The 17662-nt window shown below is 49.3% G+C and overlaps 1 protein-coding gene across 3 annotated transcripts; it reads left to right on the top strand.

Annotated features, from left to right (window-relative positions):
• Positions 1–5188: 5188 nt before the first annotated feature.
• On the top strand, positions 5189–17443 carry ZNF623 (zinc finger protein 623). Of its 3 annotated transcripts, none has more exons than XM_081816664.1 (2): positions 5189–5308; positions 13619–17443. In XM_081816664.1, the coding sequence occupies exon 2, from the start codon at positions 13683–13685 to the stop codon at positions 15192–15194; it is 1512 nt and encodes a 503-aa protein (XP_081672790.1). In that variant the 5' UTR covers positions 5189–5308; positions 13619–13682; the 3' UTR covers positions 15195–17443. The 3 variants fall into 3 exon arrangements, with proteins under 3 accessions (XP_081672790.1, XP_081672792.1, XP_081672791.1); XM_081816666.1 differs by lacking the exon at positions 5189–5308 and adding an exon at positions 8923–9934; XM_081816665.1 differs by lacking the exon at positions 5189–5308 and adding an exon at positions 12103–13463.
• Positions 17444–17662: the final 219 nt, after the last annotated feature.

Genomic DNA, 17662 nt, shown 5'->3' on the forward strand with positions numbered 1-17662 from the left:
ACGTGGGACTCGATCCCAGGACCCTGGGATCATGACCTGAGCTGAAGGCAGACGCTTAACCGACTGAGCCACCCAGGCATCCCTCTTTCTTTGTGTAGAGAATTTTTCAATATATCCTGGATACAAATACTTTGCTGGATATGTGATTTGCAAGTATTTCCTCCTTCTGGGAGCTATTTCTGTAGCTTGTCCTTTCGTCCTCTCAACAGAGCTTCTTGAAGACCACGAAGGTCTGTGGGTTGTGCAGGGGAGGTTGAGTGGTGGAGGCACTAGGTAGGAAAAAAGATAAATTAACTAACGGGTCAGATGCTTCCTGCTTTTCTTCCTGTTTCCATCTGTGATTCCAGGAGTCCTCAGAAATTCATATAGTATTTGCAATAGTTGCTGAGGAATATTTTGCAATATTAATTCATATTCTCTTGCATTTATATATATGTAGGTCTAGAGGAAACATGCATTTGACTTAAGGTAAGGACTGGAAAAAAGCAACAAACAATTTTAGGCATTGATTTAAAATGTTATTGAGGGCAAGAAGATGACCCTGGTGCTGAGAAGGTTGGAGAAAATGAATAAGCCAGAAGTTTTGGCCAAAAATCCAGAAGCATTTTTTTTATGCTACATATCATGTCACTGGGAGACCTGACTTCAGTCGTGCTGATCATGACGACATTCTCTAGAACAACTAAAAGATCAAACACAATATTTTCTGGATCTGCCCAAAGATGAAACATCTTGGAAAAACACATCACATTCAACTTTATAACTAGGCTTGGACATGTGTTGGGAATGCTAAGTGCTTTGAAGCACATACGTTTAATTTGGATACCGGAAGGCTCTGAAGAGCTAAGCAAAACACCGGAAGATTCTCAAAGAGCAAATCGTGGTCTCAAGTGGAAAATGAAGTTACTCTCGAATTTGCACTACCCACAGATATCTGAAATGGACTGTTGCTTATTAATAATATTGACAAAAGTTTAACCAAAAAAATCCAAGTCTGGCTATTTTACTTTTTTTTTTTTACAACTGATGAGCCAGTATCGATACATCATTATTATTAACTCCAATGAATTGCTTCTGTACCTTTGTCAAAAATCAGTTGGACATGGGTTCTGTATTCTGCTCCACAGATCTCGGTATCCATCCCTCCACCAGTGCCATACATACTCGATTACAGCAGCAATGTAGTAGGTCTTAATATCAGGTAGAATGAGCCTCTCACTTTATTCTCCTTTTCCAAGATTGATTGATTGATTATTTTTAGCTATACTAGGGCCTGTCCTGTCCGTATAAATTTAAGAACAAGTTTATCTGTGTCTACTAAAATTCTTTCTGGGATTTTGATAGAAACTGCATTAAACTTTTAGATTAATTTTGGGAGATTTGACATTTTTTTTTTTCATCAGGATAAGTGCACTTCTTAATCCCCATCCCCCCATCCCACTGAGCAGGAAGCCCAACATGGGGCTCAATCCCAGGACCCTGGTGTCATGACTGGAACTGAAGGCAGACACTTCACCGACTGAGCCACCCAGGCGCCCCAGATCTTGCCTGTTTTAAGAAAGGCTGTCCTCTCTCCCCTGAGGCATCTGTAAGAGGCCTCTTCCTCCAGGAAGCTTTCCCCGCTGTGCTAAGGGTGAAGGGGTTAGGAACGTGTCCTCAGGGCCCAGGGCCCCTTTTCACATTGCTGATTATAACAGCTCCTGGTGAGTCCTCCCATGCTCCCGGCATCTCACACCTTGTGAATATTGTCCTTCCCCAAATCCAGTTAGATTTTGTTTTGCTTCAAAAACCTTGCTCTGACTAGGCTATTCTAATAGTCATCACAACCCAGATGTGGGCTTGGGGTCCCCTGTGCAATACAGGGGGGGCACAGACAGCCAGCAGTTAATCAGAAGCAGCACAGCTGGTCCCCTTGGGTGGCATCTGTCATCTGGCACCAAGTTCTCATGGCAACAGCTCTCTGCAACCAGACTCAAGCGCCAGAGAACTAGTCTCTTCCCAGGGGTTAACAGGTATTAACTCCCACAGGAGCCTGATGGGCAAAGGCAGGTGGCCCTCCCACAGTGACAAACACCTGGGCACCGTCAGCAGAGTCCTTCCCAGGAGACAGGCCCTGTAAGAGAAACTACGCAACCCCAGCAAGCGTTTTTGTAGGCTTGAGATGAACACATGCAGTTTCTCCGGTGCCACCTCTGGAGGCTTAGCCAGGACAGCCCCCACGGCGCCTGCAGATCCGATCCAGGGTGGGCTCTGCCCCTAGCCAGCCAGCCTGCCTCCCACTGACCCGCCAGCTCCATGGGTGCAGCCCCAGGCCTGTGCCAAAGGTTGGGAGAGGTCCAGCTCTGTTCTGACCCCTTACTCTCAACCCGTCCTATTTCTAAGACTTTTTTTTTTTTTTAAGATTTTATTTATTTATTTGTCAGAGAAAGAGAGAGCACAAGCAGGGGGAGTGGCAGGTTCCCCACTGAGCAGGGAGTCCGATGTGGGACTCCATCCCAAGACCCTGGGATCATGACCTGAGCTGAAGGCAGTCGCTTAACTGACAGCCACACAGGTGTCCAAGATTTTTTTTTTTTGAGTACTCTCTACCCCCAACATGGAGCTAGAACTCACAACCAGGATTGAGGAACAAGCTCTGCCGACTGAGACAGCCAGGAACCCCTCTAAGTCTTAAGTAGGGATGGGTGGGTGTTTCTTTGCAGTCCTCCCCTGTGGACCACACATACGTGTAATCACATTGTTATAACTCCCTATGTATCACAACCCATCACTTCCTAGTTTACGCACACACGCCTCCACTCACTATGGTTGCAACACTCATTTCTTTTCAGTACCATTCTTCTCAAGACACTTTTCTATGACAAGGCAGTATGTGAAAGGGTGGGTTGTTTAACTCACTTTACGGGGATATTGATTGGCTCATCATATGGAAAAGGATAAGATTCCAACATCTCATCATATTGAGAAATAAATTCCAGATGGTTGGAAGGCCAAGCATTGAGAGTAAAAATGTTAAGGCTCTCTGAGAAAAGACAGTACCGTGAGGGTCCTGTGACAGAGGGAGGAACAGAGCACACATCACAAAGGAAAAGACAGACAAGCCTGAACACACCAGCGTCAGTGAAGGGCACATGTAACTCTGTGAGCAGATAAAGGCAAGACATTTGCAACATACGCATTATGTCAATAATTTGTATTCAGACTAAAAACTAAACTCCACCAAATCACAAAGAAAAAGCCAGCCCAGTGGAAAAATGGGGCAAGGTCATTTCAGTCAGAGTCCATCAGTTCAAGTGACTAATAAATATGGAGGTTTGGCCTGATTATAAATCAGGTTTGTTCACTGAAGCAGCTGGAGGGGTCGGGGAGGAGCCCAGGGGACCACTTGGGGAGGATGGTGATGTTTTATTGCGGAGCTCACATAGGAGGATACATTTGGCAAAACTACTTATCACATATATTTATTAAAAACAACTGCAGGGCGCCTGGGTGGCTCAGTCGGTTAAGCGACTGCCTTCGGCTCGGGTCGTGATCCTGGGGTCCCGGGATCGAGTCCCGCGTCGGGCTCCCTGCTCGGCGGGGAGTCTGCTTCTCCCTCTGACCCTCCTCCCTCTCATGCTCTCTCTCTCTCATTCTCTCTGTCTCAAATAAATAAATAAAATCTTTAAAAACAAAACAAAACAAAAAAAACAACTGCATATGGGGCGCGTGGGTGGCTCAGTCCTTAAGCGTCTGCCTTCGGCTCAGGTCATGATCCCAGTGTCCTGGGATCGAGCCCCACATCGGGCTCCCTGCTCAGCGGGAAGCCTGCTTCTCCCTCTCCTACACCCCCCCGCCTTGTATTCCTGCTCTTGCTATCTCTCTGTCAAATAACTAAATCTTAAAAAAACCCCAAAAACCTGCATCGTAAATGACGTCTCACTGAATTTGATAACAAGAACAGGATACTGCCCTTCACCCCTTAGATTGGCAAATTTCAGAATGTCAGACACTAAGTGCTGGTGAAGATGCAGGGAAACGAGTTCTGCCACCACCGTAGCCGGAGTATAAATTATGACAGTCACTGAAAAGCAAACCCGGCAACATGTTAAGCTACAATCTTTACAGTTAATCCCGTCTCTGGGCCTGTCGCCTAGAGAAATCCTTGCTCGGACATGGGAATACTGTACAAGGATCTGCTCTCTTGCATTATTTGCAGTAGAGAAAAGCGGGGAACAAACGAAACGTTCATTAATCAGGAGGGGTACAGAGCGCAGTTTGAGTGGGTGGACCAGACCAACTGTGTGCGTTAACACGGGCTGATTTGAAACAACGCTCCGTACAAACAGCCAACCGCACAATGAGGTGATAGGTACTCCTGCCACCTGAGGGCTTAAAACGCACGCACGGAACGACGCCCAGTGTTGCCGCACACGCACAGAAGCCAGGGAGGGTGGCGCGGGCCGCCGAGCCGGCCCCCTCCTCAGCGGCCCCGCGGATCGGTGGGGGGGGGGGGGTTCTCTCTCGCTTCTGCTCGCTCCTGCCATTGCTCTGCCTTGGCTACCAGGGCCCCGGAGTCGTCCAAAGGGTCCCGCGCATCGCCTGCAGGCGCGGACCAGGAGCGCGGGAGTTCCCAACCGAGCCGCCCCCGCCGCGCGGGGCCTAATCTGACACCTGCTTCGGCGCGCGGCGCGGGGGGCCTGTCTCCGGAGGCTTCTTCTGCTCCCCCAGGACCAGCCGCACGGCCAGGGTAAGGGCGGGGCCCCAGGGGCGGTCGGCTGGCCGCTCACTAGCTGTGTGAGCTCGCCTACGAGCCCCGACTTCTGCTTCAGCCCCCTCCTGCCAAAGCGCGGCGTGCGAGGGCCTTCCCGCGGGGCTGTGGACGGAACGCCCCAGCCGACGCCGCCAGCGGCGGGGAGAGGAGGCCCCGAGCCGGCCCCCGCCCCGAGCCGGCTCCCCGGCGGATGGGCGGCCCCGGGCAGCTCGCAGGGCCGCCAGCCGCTCAGAGAGCCTCCGCCGGCCGGGCCTACCCGCAGCGCCCCACCCCCACCGTCGAGCTCCGCCCGGCGGCAGCGCCGGCACCTGCAGCTCCGGGAGACGAAACCGCGCGCGCACGTCCGCTCGGGGACCGGCGGCACTGCGGCTGCCGCAGCGCAGAGGCCGGACCCCGGCCGGCGGAAGCCCGAACCACCGAGAGGCCGCCGGCCCCGGGGCGCCTAGAGCGGCCCCGGAAGCTCTCGGGGCTGGGCCTCGGCCGACTTCCGGCCGCGGCGTGTGGGTGGCGGTGCGGGCTTTGTCGGCGGGCAGGCGTTTCGCCGCGGGCGTACCGGTGAGTGGCTCGCTCTCGGCCGCAGGCCGGGGCGGGGGCGGCAGGGTTGCGCGGGCGGGCGGGTGTCGCGGGCGCGGCCTGCCCCGCACCTTCCCTCCCCGGGGAGCGCCCTGGGCGCGGACGCTCGGCGCCCGGGGACGCGCACCCACGCCGCGGAGCGCCTGGCTCCAGCGCCCGGCGTTGCACTCTGCTGCTCGCAGCCCCTCCGGGCTGGGCTGCGGGGCGGAGGTGACGAGTGCGGGCGCGGGCAGTGCTGCTGTTTGCTGCGGGCCTGCCTGCTCTCTCTGGAGCCCGAGGGAGCGCTCCAGACGATCTCGGCAGAGGGGCCGGGGTCTGAAGCCCCTGGCGCGGGAGGAGGGGCGGAGCAGCCCCCGGTGCCCCGGTGGGGGTGCGGTGGGGAGGGAATTGGGAGGAATAGACTTCCCTCCACACCTTGGGCCTGAAGAATTCTCAGGCGCGAGAGGGGCTGGCTGCGCTGTTGTAGCGCTGTCCTAAAGGCTCCCGTTCCCCTAGAAGTCTTTATCAGTCCCAGTGGATGCGTCCGCCGAGGTCGGGGACCTGGTGCCCCCTCACACACCGGTTACGTCATGGCGTCGGGATCTTCGGCTTGAGGTTCCCCAGGAATGTTAGTGGAGGCAGGCTTGGAGCTCGGGCAGTTTGTCTGTAGACTTGTGCTCATCACCACCCTGCAGCACGTCTTTCCCCTGGGGCCCAGTCCCGACGAGTGATAGAAATAACTGCCTTTTGCCCACCTAGGATCTGCGATGCCCGTGTACCCCAGGCTTCAGGTGGTACCTTGCTCCCTATCCGCACAGATGGAGCCTTTCTCCGCGTTACAGACACAGCATTCTGACAGTATGTTAATGCCAGCAGTATCCACAGCGTCTCTCTTAGGGCAGGTAGAGAGAGGGACTGGGGGGAGGGACTGCTGCTCTTTCACAAGCCTGCACACACGGCTCCAGCCTCTCTTGGAGTGATGGTGATGGGTTCCTGACTCCTGGAAAGGTCTTGGGGATGATGTGGAGAGAGGGCAGAGCTGAGAAGGCCCAGACAACACTCATGAGCCAGAGGGAGGGGTGGTCTGGGAAGCCTCCCACCCCGAACCCAGCGGTGCCATTGAAGTGGTTCAAGGAGCTGTCAGGCATGTCCATGCAGCCTCCGGTCTCGGAAGATGACTGGTGGAAGGACACTGGACTTGTCAGGAGAGGCGAAGGCCGTCAGTATCCTTGGGAGCAGGAACCAAAGTGCTGTGGGGTGGGATGGGGAGGAGACAGCAGCTAGTAGTTGGTTTGGCCTTAAGCAAGTCACCTCCCTGGACCTCATGGATAGTTGTGAGGAGAACATGAGAAAACGAGACACCTTGCCCAGTGACTGGCACACACCAGGTTCTCAGTGCCCTTCATCCCTGCTCTGGCAGGAGCAGGTGCAGATTCTCGTGCAGCTCTGGTTTGTGTTTCACTCAGGTGCCCTTTGCTCTTGTTATTCCCAAGGGTGAAGCTCAGCAACCTTCCTGCTTCCTCAAGGCTGTAAGCCACAGACAGGGACTCAGGCCAGCCTGTGAGTCCTTTACCAGTGCTCGGGAGAAAAAGCTCCTAGTGCCCATGTCGTGCACACCCCTCACTTGTTATCCCAAAGTTCACAGGGTCCCACTCCGGGTTAAGATCCCACTTCATTTCCAGCACCGAGGATTACCCCATCTCTCTCAACATCAGCTGTGTATTTGCACAATTTCATGTTACATTTTGTCCAGCAGATTCTCTGTGTTGTAACAGAAAGGTAGGCCATGGTAGCTCCGTATGTTGTGGGGTCACAGGCTTGGTATATTTTTACTTCCTTTTGTTCATTTCATTCAGGTTTCTTTCTTTCTTTCTTTCTTTTTCTTTAAGATTTTTATTTATTTATTTGACAGAGTGAGAGACAGCGAGAGAGGGAACACACACACAAGCAGGGGGAGTGGGAGAGGGAGAAGCAGGCTTCCCGCAGAGCAGGGAGCCCGATGCGGGGCTCGATCCCAGGACCCTGGGATCATGACCCGAGCCTAAGGCAGACGCTTAACGACTGAGCCACCCAGGCACCCCTCATTCAGGTTTCTTTAAATGAAAGAATATCAATTCAATTTTGTTTGAATTCACAAAAAACAAGGAGCTAAGCAGAAACTGACAGATGGCTGATCTTCAGATAAATGTTTATTCAAAGCCAGGTATAACTCTCTAAAGTTAGGGGAAAACTATGAAGACCATTAAAGGACACATACTTTTTAAAGCTATTTTCTTGTAGACACATGTAAGCTTGTTTGCAAGGAGTACAACAGTGCTTTCAAACATAAAAATCATAAGATACTACTTCCAAAACAAAACCCAACATCCTACCCCCCCTTCCTTTTTTAATTAAGAAAAGTGAGGCTTAAACTATCAGCTTACTTTTATAATACCCCATATGATCCTGTGACAGGTGACACTTGGGAAGGGAAAAAATCTACGATGGGGAAATGGGCACTGGAGGAAGGTAGGCCTGGATTTGAACCTTAGTGCTGCTTCTTACTAGTTTAGTGACCTTAGGGCAATTGTCTGTCTCTCTTAGTCTCCATTTTCTCATCTGTAGAGTAAATAACGGAGGGAACACCTGCCTTAGAAGGTTTAGAGCAGTGTGTGAGACAATGTGAGTCAGTTGCTCAGCACTGTGCCTGGTGGGGTTCGAGGGGACCTAATAAGTTGTACCCCACCTCTCCTCCTGAGTTCTGAACCGATGAGGCAAATGGCCAAACTGCCACCTCACTTCTGGGCAAAGGCTGGGTCAGAGCATCAGACAGACTCTGGTGTCTGCTCACCGGAAGCGCTGGTTGCTGGGGCCCCTCGGGGGCCGCTCCGCTGAACCTGCGGCTTGGAGGGGCCGAGCAGAGTGTGCACCCCCGTGCAGCAGGTTGTGTGCTGCCTGCCTGTTACTTGCCCAGACTTTTTATTCTGCTAACTCCTTCCATCTCTGGGGAGGAGAAAGGGTCAGGCAGGTGGGCCGAGCACCTCAGGGCACATGCCTGCCGTGACACCAGAGGCGCAGGGACGAATGTTCCTTCCGGTGTCTGATCCGGATAGGGGTTCAGTGACTCCCTGTGCCGGTCACAGAACCAGGCTAACATCTGTGTGGATGAACTTGAGGATGCCAGGATATATTATAAATGGGGGAAAGGTTGCAGATGGATGAGTGTAGTGTGATCCCATTTTTACTTTTGAAAATCGAGTTTCTGTAAGTATTTCTTCAAGCAAAGTGTCAATGAATGTGTATTACCAAAACAGCTAACAGTGGTAATCTGTTGAATTGGTGGGGATTCTCATCGTCTAAATTTTGTCTGTATTGTCTACACTTCTCTATTATTTGAAATATTTTTATGACATGTATCTTATGTTTGTGATGGCTAAGGATTAAAAAGATACAAAAGTAAAACAGGATGTAAAACTGAGTGGTATAGTCCTGATTTCATAAAAATACTACTGCAGAAAAGATACCAGAGGAAAATGTTCACTGGTAATCTTAGTGGTGGGGTTAAAGGTCATTTTATAATTTTTCTTTTTTCAGTTTTTCTGTTGTTTTCGCTTTCTCAATTGGCATAATTTACCTTATAGCTTGAAAAAATAACTGAAGTAATTTTTATAAGCAGCAGAAAGATTTTTTTAAGCCAAGTTATTGAGCCTTTAACTCCAAAAAACATCCTCAGTGAGTGCCAGGAGGCAGGCCTCGTCTGCGCCGTATCACCGCTCCGCTGAGTGGGTCGCTGCTCCAGGGGGCTGTGTTGGCAGATGAATTACCAGGGAGATCTCTTACGGACAGAAATGCCTGCCACGGACTTGTGCTCAGCTCCTTGTCCTTATTGCCAGTTATTGGTGTGTGGGTTCAGTTTCTTTTTCATCACTGGGAGCCTTGGTCTGAGTAATCTGCTTGTTTCTTAGTATTACTTAAGCATTATTCAAGTTGCTGTGACAGAGATTCAAAATAGTGTTTTTAATAGTGTTTTTAACTTCTTGTTCCGCTTTGCCTACCTGGTGGCTCTGGCCGTCAAGGCCGTCTGGCAGCCTGGCTGCTTCCTCATCCATGTGTCACCGTGGGGAGGGAGAAGGGACGTGGAGGTAGGGGCCCTGCATACATCCATTGCAGTCCCAGCTCATGGGCTGGATCTCAGTCACAGGGTCACACCTAACTTCAGGGGACTCTACGAGGTGTAGTCATTTGCTGGGCGGCCACGTGCCTCCTCATATTTTAGGTGGCATTTCTGTCACTCGGAGGGAGCAGAGATTCTGGGCAGTCTTCAGTCTGCCACAGTCTGCCCCACTGGCCACTCTTTGTCCCACACCAAGTACTTCCTCAGGCCCAGAGGGTGGGGTGTGCCTTTTCCCACCAGGTGCCAGTGCAGCTTTACACAGTCACACTCTAAACTCATACGAGCCCCGGCCACCCTGAAGATTGTCTCCATCACCTGCCAAAAGCAGCATGACTGTATGGACTCGCCCACTCAAGAAGGGGAAGAATTGCCTTCCACAGCTGCACTGGCTCCGCATGGAATTTGCAAGAGTGTCTTGACCAGGTGACCCCTCAAGTGAGCAGTCCTGGGACCTGGGACCCAGCAGTCACTCCCAGGTATACACCCAGCAGAAACGAGGACCCTCATCTACCAAAAGACAAGTACAGGAGTGTTGACAGCAGCTTTAATCATCACCGCAAACCACAGATAACTCAGGTGTCAGTGAGAAGTAGATTGTGACCTATTCTTGTGGTGGTGTGCTGTGCATCCGTGAAAAGAGTGAGCTGCTGGTGCCTGCAATGTTGATGACTTTCCAGGCAGAATACTGAGTTTAAGCAGATACATATTTGGGGGAGTGATGAAAATGTTCTGCAAGTGGATGGTTGTGATGGTTTTGCATTTAGGAATATTCAAAAAAGGGCGCCTGGGTGGCTCAGTCGTTAAGCGTCTGCCTTCGGCTCAGGTCATGATCCCGGGGTCCTGGGATCGAGTCCCGCATCGGGCTCCCTGTTCCGCAGGAAGCCTGCCTCTCCCTCTCCCATTCCCCCTGCTTGTATCCCCTCTCTCGCTGTGTCTCTCTCTGTCAAATAAATAAATAAAATCTTAAAAAAAAAAAAAAAAAGGAATATTCAAAAAACACTGAGCTGTGTACTTTAAGATGGTGAGTTTTATGGTATGTGTTATAATTAAGAGTCTGACTCTTGGTTTTGGCTCAGGTCATGATCTCAGGGTTGTGAGATCAGGCCCTGCGTCGGGCTCTGTGCTCAGTGCAGAGTTTGCTTGGGATTCCCTCTCTCCCTTCCCCCTCAGCCTTTCCCCCTGTGGGCGCCCGCGCACACTCTTTCTCGCAAATAAAAGCTTTTTTTAAAAATGGGTACATGATGAATAAAATGCAGGCACAGAAACATGTTGTATAATTCTGTTTAAATGAACTTATTTATTTATTTATTTTTTTAAAGTAAGCTGTACCCCTAGCATGGGGCTTGAATTCACAACCCCAAGATCAAGAGTCGCATGCTCTGCTGACTGAGCTGGTGAGGCGCCCCAATTGAAATTTTTTTAATGGGCAGAATTCTTCTATAATAAAAGAGGTGATTGCCCATGGAGGGGGAGTCTTTGGATGACAGAAATGTTCTGTGTGGGCTTGGCGGTGGTTAAACAGGTGTCACAAGGAGTTCATCAAGATATGTGTGCTTTATGCAAGTTCTAGCTCACATAAAAGAGAAACACGTGTTGAAAGGATGCCCTGGCAGGGCCACAGAGCACATGTTACCTGGTTACTCCCTCTGCTTCTGCTCCCATTGCTGCTTCACCTCACCCCCAGCTTTGCCCTCAGGGGCAGGATCTTGTCCTTGATGTCCACATTGGAAATGCGTCTGGAAGGCATCCCTTCATGGGGTACACAGCAGGGTCTGTTTTCCTACTGGTGCAGATTTGGGGCAAGAAGTGATTGTTTAGGGTCTTTTTTTTTTTTTAAGATTTGATTTATTTGGCAGAGGGAGAGGGAGAAAGAGGCTCCCTGCTGAGCAGGGAGCCTGACATGGGGCTCGATCCCAGGACCCTGGGATCATGACCTGAGCCGAAGGCAGATGCTTAACTGACTGAGCCACCCAGGCGCCCCTGTTTGGGGTCATCTTGGATGGAGCTCCCTGGAAGTGGTGCTCTGGGGTTGGGATAACACTTGAGTTGCCCCCAGGGCACTCTAGGCTCCTGTGATTGACCAGGCATTGGCTGTGGTATGGTAGGCATCTGAGATGGCCCTCCAAGATTCCTGGCCCCTAAGGTACACACACCTCCTCACAGCTACCATGGAGGGATTTTGCAGATGTAATTAAGGTCCCAAATCAGCTGACGTAAGGTGGCAAGGCCCTAGGTGGGCCAACCTAGTCATGCATGCCCTTGGAGAGCAGTTTTCTGTAGCTGGTGGCAGAAGAGAAGTCAGGTGTTCTATGTGCTGTTCTTGGTGATAAAGGTGTCCCTAGGAGCCGAGAGCAGCTGACAGCTGGCAAGGAGTCAGGGACAGTCCTCTGGTTGTAGGGAACTGGTTTTTACTGACACCTGAATGAGTTTGGAACAGGTTTCCCAGCACTTCAGATGTGACCTTAGACTGGCTGACTCCTGTGTGACCCTGAACAGGGATCCCAGTCACACTGGGTTGTTCTTTACACCTTGAGAGGTGTGAGATGACAGACGTACTGTTTTCTGCTGCTGTATTTGTGGTGCATTGTCCTGCAGTGATGGACAGCCAAGAGTGGGCATTCAGGGGGAGGGGCAGACCTTGGGGAAGGCAGAGTCCTGCCTACAGGTGGTTCCCAGTGGGGTGGAGGGTGGGGGTAGGCATCAATCTGAGCAGGGGAGCTGGGCATAGCACCCTGGCAACTGTAAGGTTAAATAACCCCTGACTGAACGAGCTTTTCCACAGTGACACACCAGTGGGATTCAGAGTGCCTTGTAGATCACCAGCACTCCCTGCCAGTACTTATCTTCTCCTAAAGGTCAGCAGTGTCTCAGTTCTCCCACCATGGATTGCTTTTGTCTGTTTTTTAACTCGATGTGAACAGAATCATGCAATATGAACTCTTTTGTGCCTAGCTTCTGCTGAACATTTCATCTGTGAGACTCATCTTTGCCTTTGTATAGCAATTCTTCATTGCTACATATTAGTCTCTGGTAGAGTACTCTTCAATCTGCCCATCCCTCTGTTGGTTATTTTGGTAGATATAAATGCTGTGAACATTCCAGCTCTAGACTTGTACAGAGAAGGCTTGGTGCCGTTGAGTGGATGAGAGGGGTGGGTTTTAGTGCCCAGGTGGAGGTGTTCACCCTAGATTGGATCAAGGACAGTGTAGCACATGTAAGGAGGGAGGGTATGGACAGGTAGGTTGGCAGATTGGGCAGGAGAAATTTGACGTTCTCATCTCATTTTTTTTTTTTTAAGATTATTTATTTGACAGAGAGCGACAGCGAGAGAGGGAACACAAGCAGGGAGAGTGGGAGAGAGAGAAGCAGGCTCTCCTCTGAGCAGGGAGCCCGACGCGGGGCTCCATCCCAGGACTCTGGGATCATGACCTGAGCCGAAGGCAGGCGCTTAATGACTGAGCCACCCAGGCGCCCCTCATCTCATTTCTTCTGTTCTCTCATTGAGATAAGGGCATCAGCTGAGAAGGAAGAGGGAGTATTGGGCATTTGAGAAGAGAGGACAAAGCAGGGGTGATCTTGTAGGAGAATGAGGAAAGTGTAGACATTGCCAGTGGCTCTCAGGGCCCCATTAATCAAGGCTTTGTAAATGTAGAGAGAGCTCAGTTGGCATAGATACAGACACAGAATGGGAAGCAAGTGGAATTTAACCCAAGTTGGGTTTTCCCATGCAGGGATGATAGAGGAAGGGCAGGGGGAGTTAGGATGATTATAATATATAACCCCAAATAAACATAGTACCATAGAACATGGGATCTAAGCTGGGTACAAAGGGAAAGGAGGACAATGAAGAGGTGGCAAGATCAGTACATTTGTGTTTCTTTGGAAATATGCCTTAATTTTTTAAGAGTCCAAGCCACATCCTTCCCCATCTGCCACCCAGCCACTCTGTCCCTGGAGTTGGGTGTTGGAGGTGGAGCCCCAGAGAAGCCTTCTAAAGTGGTTGAGGTAGGTGGTTGAGATGCACACTGGGGTAAAGAGTGTGGGCAGAGGAAATAGTCCTTTTTCCCACTCTTTGGATGTGTTTTGTCCCCCACCTGCTCCAGCAGATTCCTGTCTGTTGACAAAGGGAAAAGATGATCTTATTCTCTTTTATTTCCTAGAAACTTGTGACAAGAAGGTGACTCGGGAGCCTGAATTTCTGAGGATGGAAATCTGCCCAAGACTATGTCCGAAACACTCACAGTGATGGAGCCCCCTGCCTCTGAGTCTGGGGCATTCCCTGAACCCAGATTAGTGGGGCTGTTGGGAAACCCAGAAGGGCAGAGCCTGCGGAGCTGCCCCCCTCAGGAGGGCAGTTTCAGGGGGGTGACGGTTACCCATTGGAAGATCCAAGCAGGAGAGGCAGCTCGGGTGGGCAGTAAATCAGGAGAAAGCCCAGTTCTGAGCTCAAATCTCCTTCTCCTCCAGAGAGAGCTTGTGGAAGGGGAAGCCCACCAGTGTGAGATTTGTGGCAAAAGCTTTACATTTAACTCGGACCTAGTTAGACATCAGATTTCTCATGCTGGGGAGAAACCTTACAGATGTGAGCAGTGTGGGAAAAGCTTCAGCCAGAGCTCCCACCTTGCTGAGCATCAGAGAGCTCACACTGGAGAAAGACTCTATGTGTGCAACATGTGTGGAAAGGACTTCATTCACTATGCAGACCTCGCTGAGCACCAGAGAGCACATGCAGGAGGAAAGCCATTCCGATGCATGCAGTGTGGGAGAGCCTTCCATCACAGCTCAGACCTGGTTCGGCACCAGCGAATTCATACCCGGGAGAGGCCTTTCGAATGCAAGGAGTGTGGGAAAGGCTTCAGCCAGAGCTCCTTGCTTATTCGCCATCAGAGAATTCACACAGGAGAAAGACCTTATGAGTGTAATGAGTGTGGAAAATCCTTCATTAGGAGCTCAAGCCTTATTCGACATTACCAGATCCACACAGAAGTGAAACAGTATGAATGTAAGGAGTGTGGGAAGGCCTTCCGTCATCGCTCAGACCTCATTGAACATCAGAGAATTCACACTGGAGAGAGGCCCTTTGAATGTAATGAATGTGGGAAAGCCTTTATTCGGAGTTCAAAGCTTATTCAACATCAGAGGATCCATACTGGGGAAAGGCCTTATGTGTGCAATGAGTGTGGGAAGCGCTTCAGCCAGACATCAAACTTTACCCAGCATCAGAGAATTCACACTGGAGAGAAACTCTATGAATGTAACGAATGTGGGAAAGCTTTCTTTTTGAGTTCGTACCTTATTCGACACCAGAAAATCCACACTGGAGAGAGAGTGTATGAATGTAAGGAATGTGGGAAAGCTTTTCTCCAGAAAGCCCATCTCACTGAACATCAGAAAATCCACACTGGGGATAGGCCTTTTGAATGTAAGGACTGTGGGAAAGCTTTCATTCAGAGTTCCAAGCTGCTTCTACATCAGATTATTCATACCGGAGAAAAGCCTTATGTATGTAGTTACTGTGGGAAAGGCTTTATTCAGAGGTCAAACTTCCTTCAACATCAGAAAATTCATACTGAAGAGAAACTCTATGAATGTAGTCAGTATGGGAAAGACTTCAGCTCAACCCCAAACTTTAAAAATAATCAAGGTGTTCACCAAGAAGGACTTCCTTTGAGTAAGACCACCATACATTTGGGTGAGAAGTCTGCAGGTCAGGGGGAACATATAGATAACTTATAAAATAACGACTCTCCAACTCAGTGAGTGATATTTAGAAGGGAGTGGAATGAGTCCTAACTCATGATTTTGGAGGTGTCAACGTTTTCCAAAGTCCTAGGCAGGGCTGCTTTCAGAGTGGGCTGTCACCCACCACTGTGCAGCAGCACTGGGGTGCTGTCCTCCACTACGAACGTGTGACATCAGGAGAGCCACGTGACTGGACAGCTGGCTTTGAGCTGGAACAATGCTGGGGGATGGGCTAGGTCTCAAGCTTTCTATATGTTATTGCACAATTACAATTCACCCAAGTTAAAAATCCTTTTTAAAGCAGAACTATGTATCTTAATACTTAAAAAAAGAATATCATGTGGTAAGTTTTGATCTATCAAAAAGGCAAGTTGGAGAAAGACCTTTGTTATTTAAAACCACAAGTTGGTTCCCGATTGTCCTTAGGATAATTTCCAAGCTCCCAGTCCTGCTTTCTAAGGCCTTTTGCTTCCTGGTGTTTCATCTCCCACTGCTTAATCTCCTGCCACATGGTTGGCGCTGCAGCAACACTAACTGCTTGACATTTCCACTTAACCCAAGCTGCGCCTGCATCCTTCTCTTTGTCCTTGTTTGAATGCTCTCCACTCCACACCTGGATAATTCCTCATCAGGAGTCAAGACCCATCTCAGGCATCATGTCAGGCTCAACCAGTTACCCCTCTGTGCTTGCGTTGCTATGAGCACTTCTATTACTGCACTCACTTCGGTATATCAAAATTATGTTTTTATTTACCATCTCTTTCATTATTACACTACTAATTCCTTCAGGACATGGTCATAGTTGATTATGTGTCCCTGGTACCTAGTGCAAGGCAATAAAAAGCACACCCAAATCTGTGTGTAATTGGCTCTTCTCTTGCTTTGTACTGCTGTAGTTTAAATTTTTGGATTTCGTTGTTTTCTAACAGTATAATTTACTGGTCTACTGGAAATATCTTCTCTCAGCCCTGTTGATGTCTTTTGCCTATATGTAACTCAGAAGTTGTAAGCAGTAGCTAGTGGAAGACTAGCACGCCTCATAATTATGCCTTTAGAGCTCACCCATGACTGTCTACTTGCTTTTGGGGAGTGTTGCCTTCACCTGGTCGCCTGCATATCTTTCTAATCCACTCAAGGGGCACACAGTCCCAGTGCACTGCTCAAGGTTTTCTGTCTCAGCAGTTCCATGATTGACCTCTTCTGGTCACTTTCCCCGCTTTCTGGCTCACTTTGTCATTTATCTGAATATGTATTGATCTAGAAGGACCAGGGCTGAACACTTAGGAAACAGATGAAATTTTTGGGTCTGATGGAGAAGACAAAGATCACTGCACAGAGCTAAGTGCTGAAGAAGTTCCACATTGTGTAGGAGCATAGGTAAGGAGGGGACTAATTTGGTGTGGAGGATCTGGGCCGGCTTCACAGAAGAGGTGACCCCAGAACTGAGAAAGAGCCATGGCAGCTAGAGAAGAGGATGACCTGGGAGAGGAATCTGCAGATAAGGTACAGCAGACACCTCTTTGGGGAGCTGTAATACACAGTACATAATGGTCTACCCAACTTTCAGCTGCTGCCTCTGATTTTCTTTTCTCTGAACATTAACCAAAACAACCAGTTTTGAAATGACATGAACCAGTTTTTTTGCCTGTGAGGGCATATTCTGAGTTCTTAAATTCCAGCAACACTAGCCTTCAGGGGGTAAGTGATAAAGAGGGGCATACAGTACTACATTTTCTGGAAAATTCCTCATTACTAGAGATGTTTCAAATGGTGCAGAAGAGATATTACCAGACCATTTCAATCAACTTCGGTGACGTCCAGTTTCCATACAGTAAAACACCTATTTAAAGTGTACAGAGCTTTGAGAAACCATATACCTGTGTAACCACCATTAGAATAAAGAAAAATAACATTCTTATCACCCAAACATGTTCCTTTTGCCCTTTCCCAGTTAATCCCACCCTAGTCCCAAGTACCTGCTTTGGGTCAGTGTAGATTAGTTTTGCTTGTGGGGCATCACATAAATGGACCCATACAGTATGTAATTCTGTGTGTCTTGACTTCTTTTGCTTTGGCATGTTTTAAAGACTCAACCAAGTAGTTATGTGTTTGGGTATCTCTCTGCTGAGTAGTGTTCCATTGTATGGACAAACCTTTGTTAATCATCCACCTGTTGATAGAAATTTGGGTTTCCAGATTTGGCTTTTATGAATAAAACTGCTATGAGCATTTGTGTAAAAGTATTTATTTGGACATGCCTCTTTATTTCACTTGGGTTAATGCATAGGAATTTAATTTCTGGGTTATAAGTGTGTTTTTAACTTTATAAGAAATTGCCAAAAATTCTCTGTAGTGGTTGTACCATTTTACACTCCTCCCACAGTATGTCTGTTCCTGTTGCTGCACATCCCTTGCCAACACTTGATATTGTAACTTGTCTGAAATGTAATCCACCCTAGTTA

Source organism: Leptonychotes weddellii, chromosome 4 (assembly GCF_054177405.1).
Source record: "Leptonychotes weddellii isolate Sample4059 chromosome 4, ASM5417740v2, whole genome shotgun sequence".
In the NCBI taxonomy this organism is placed as follows: domain Eukaryota; kingdom Metazoa; phylum Chordata; class Mammalia; order Carnivora; family Phocidae; genus Leptonychotes; species Leptonychotes weddellii.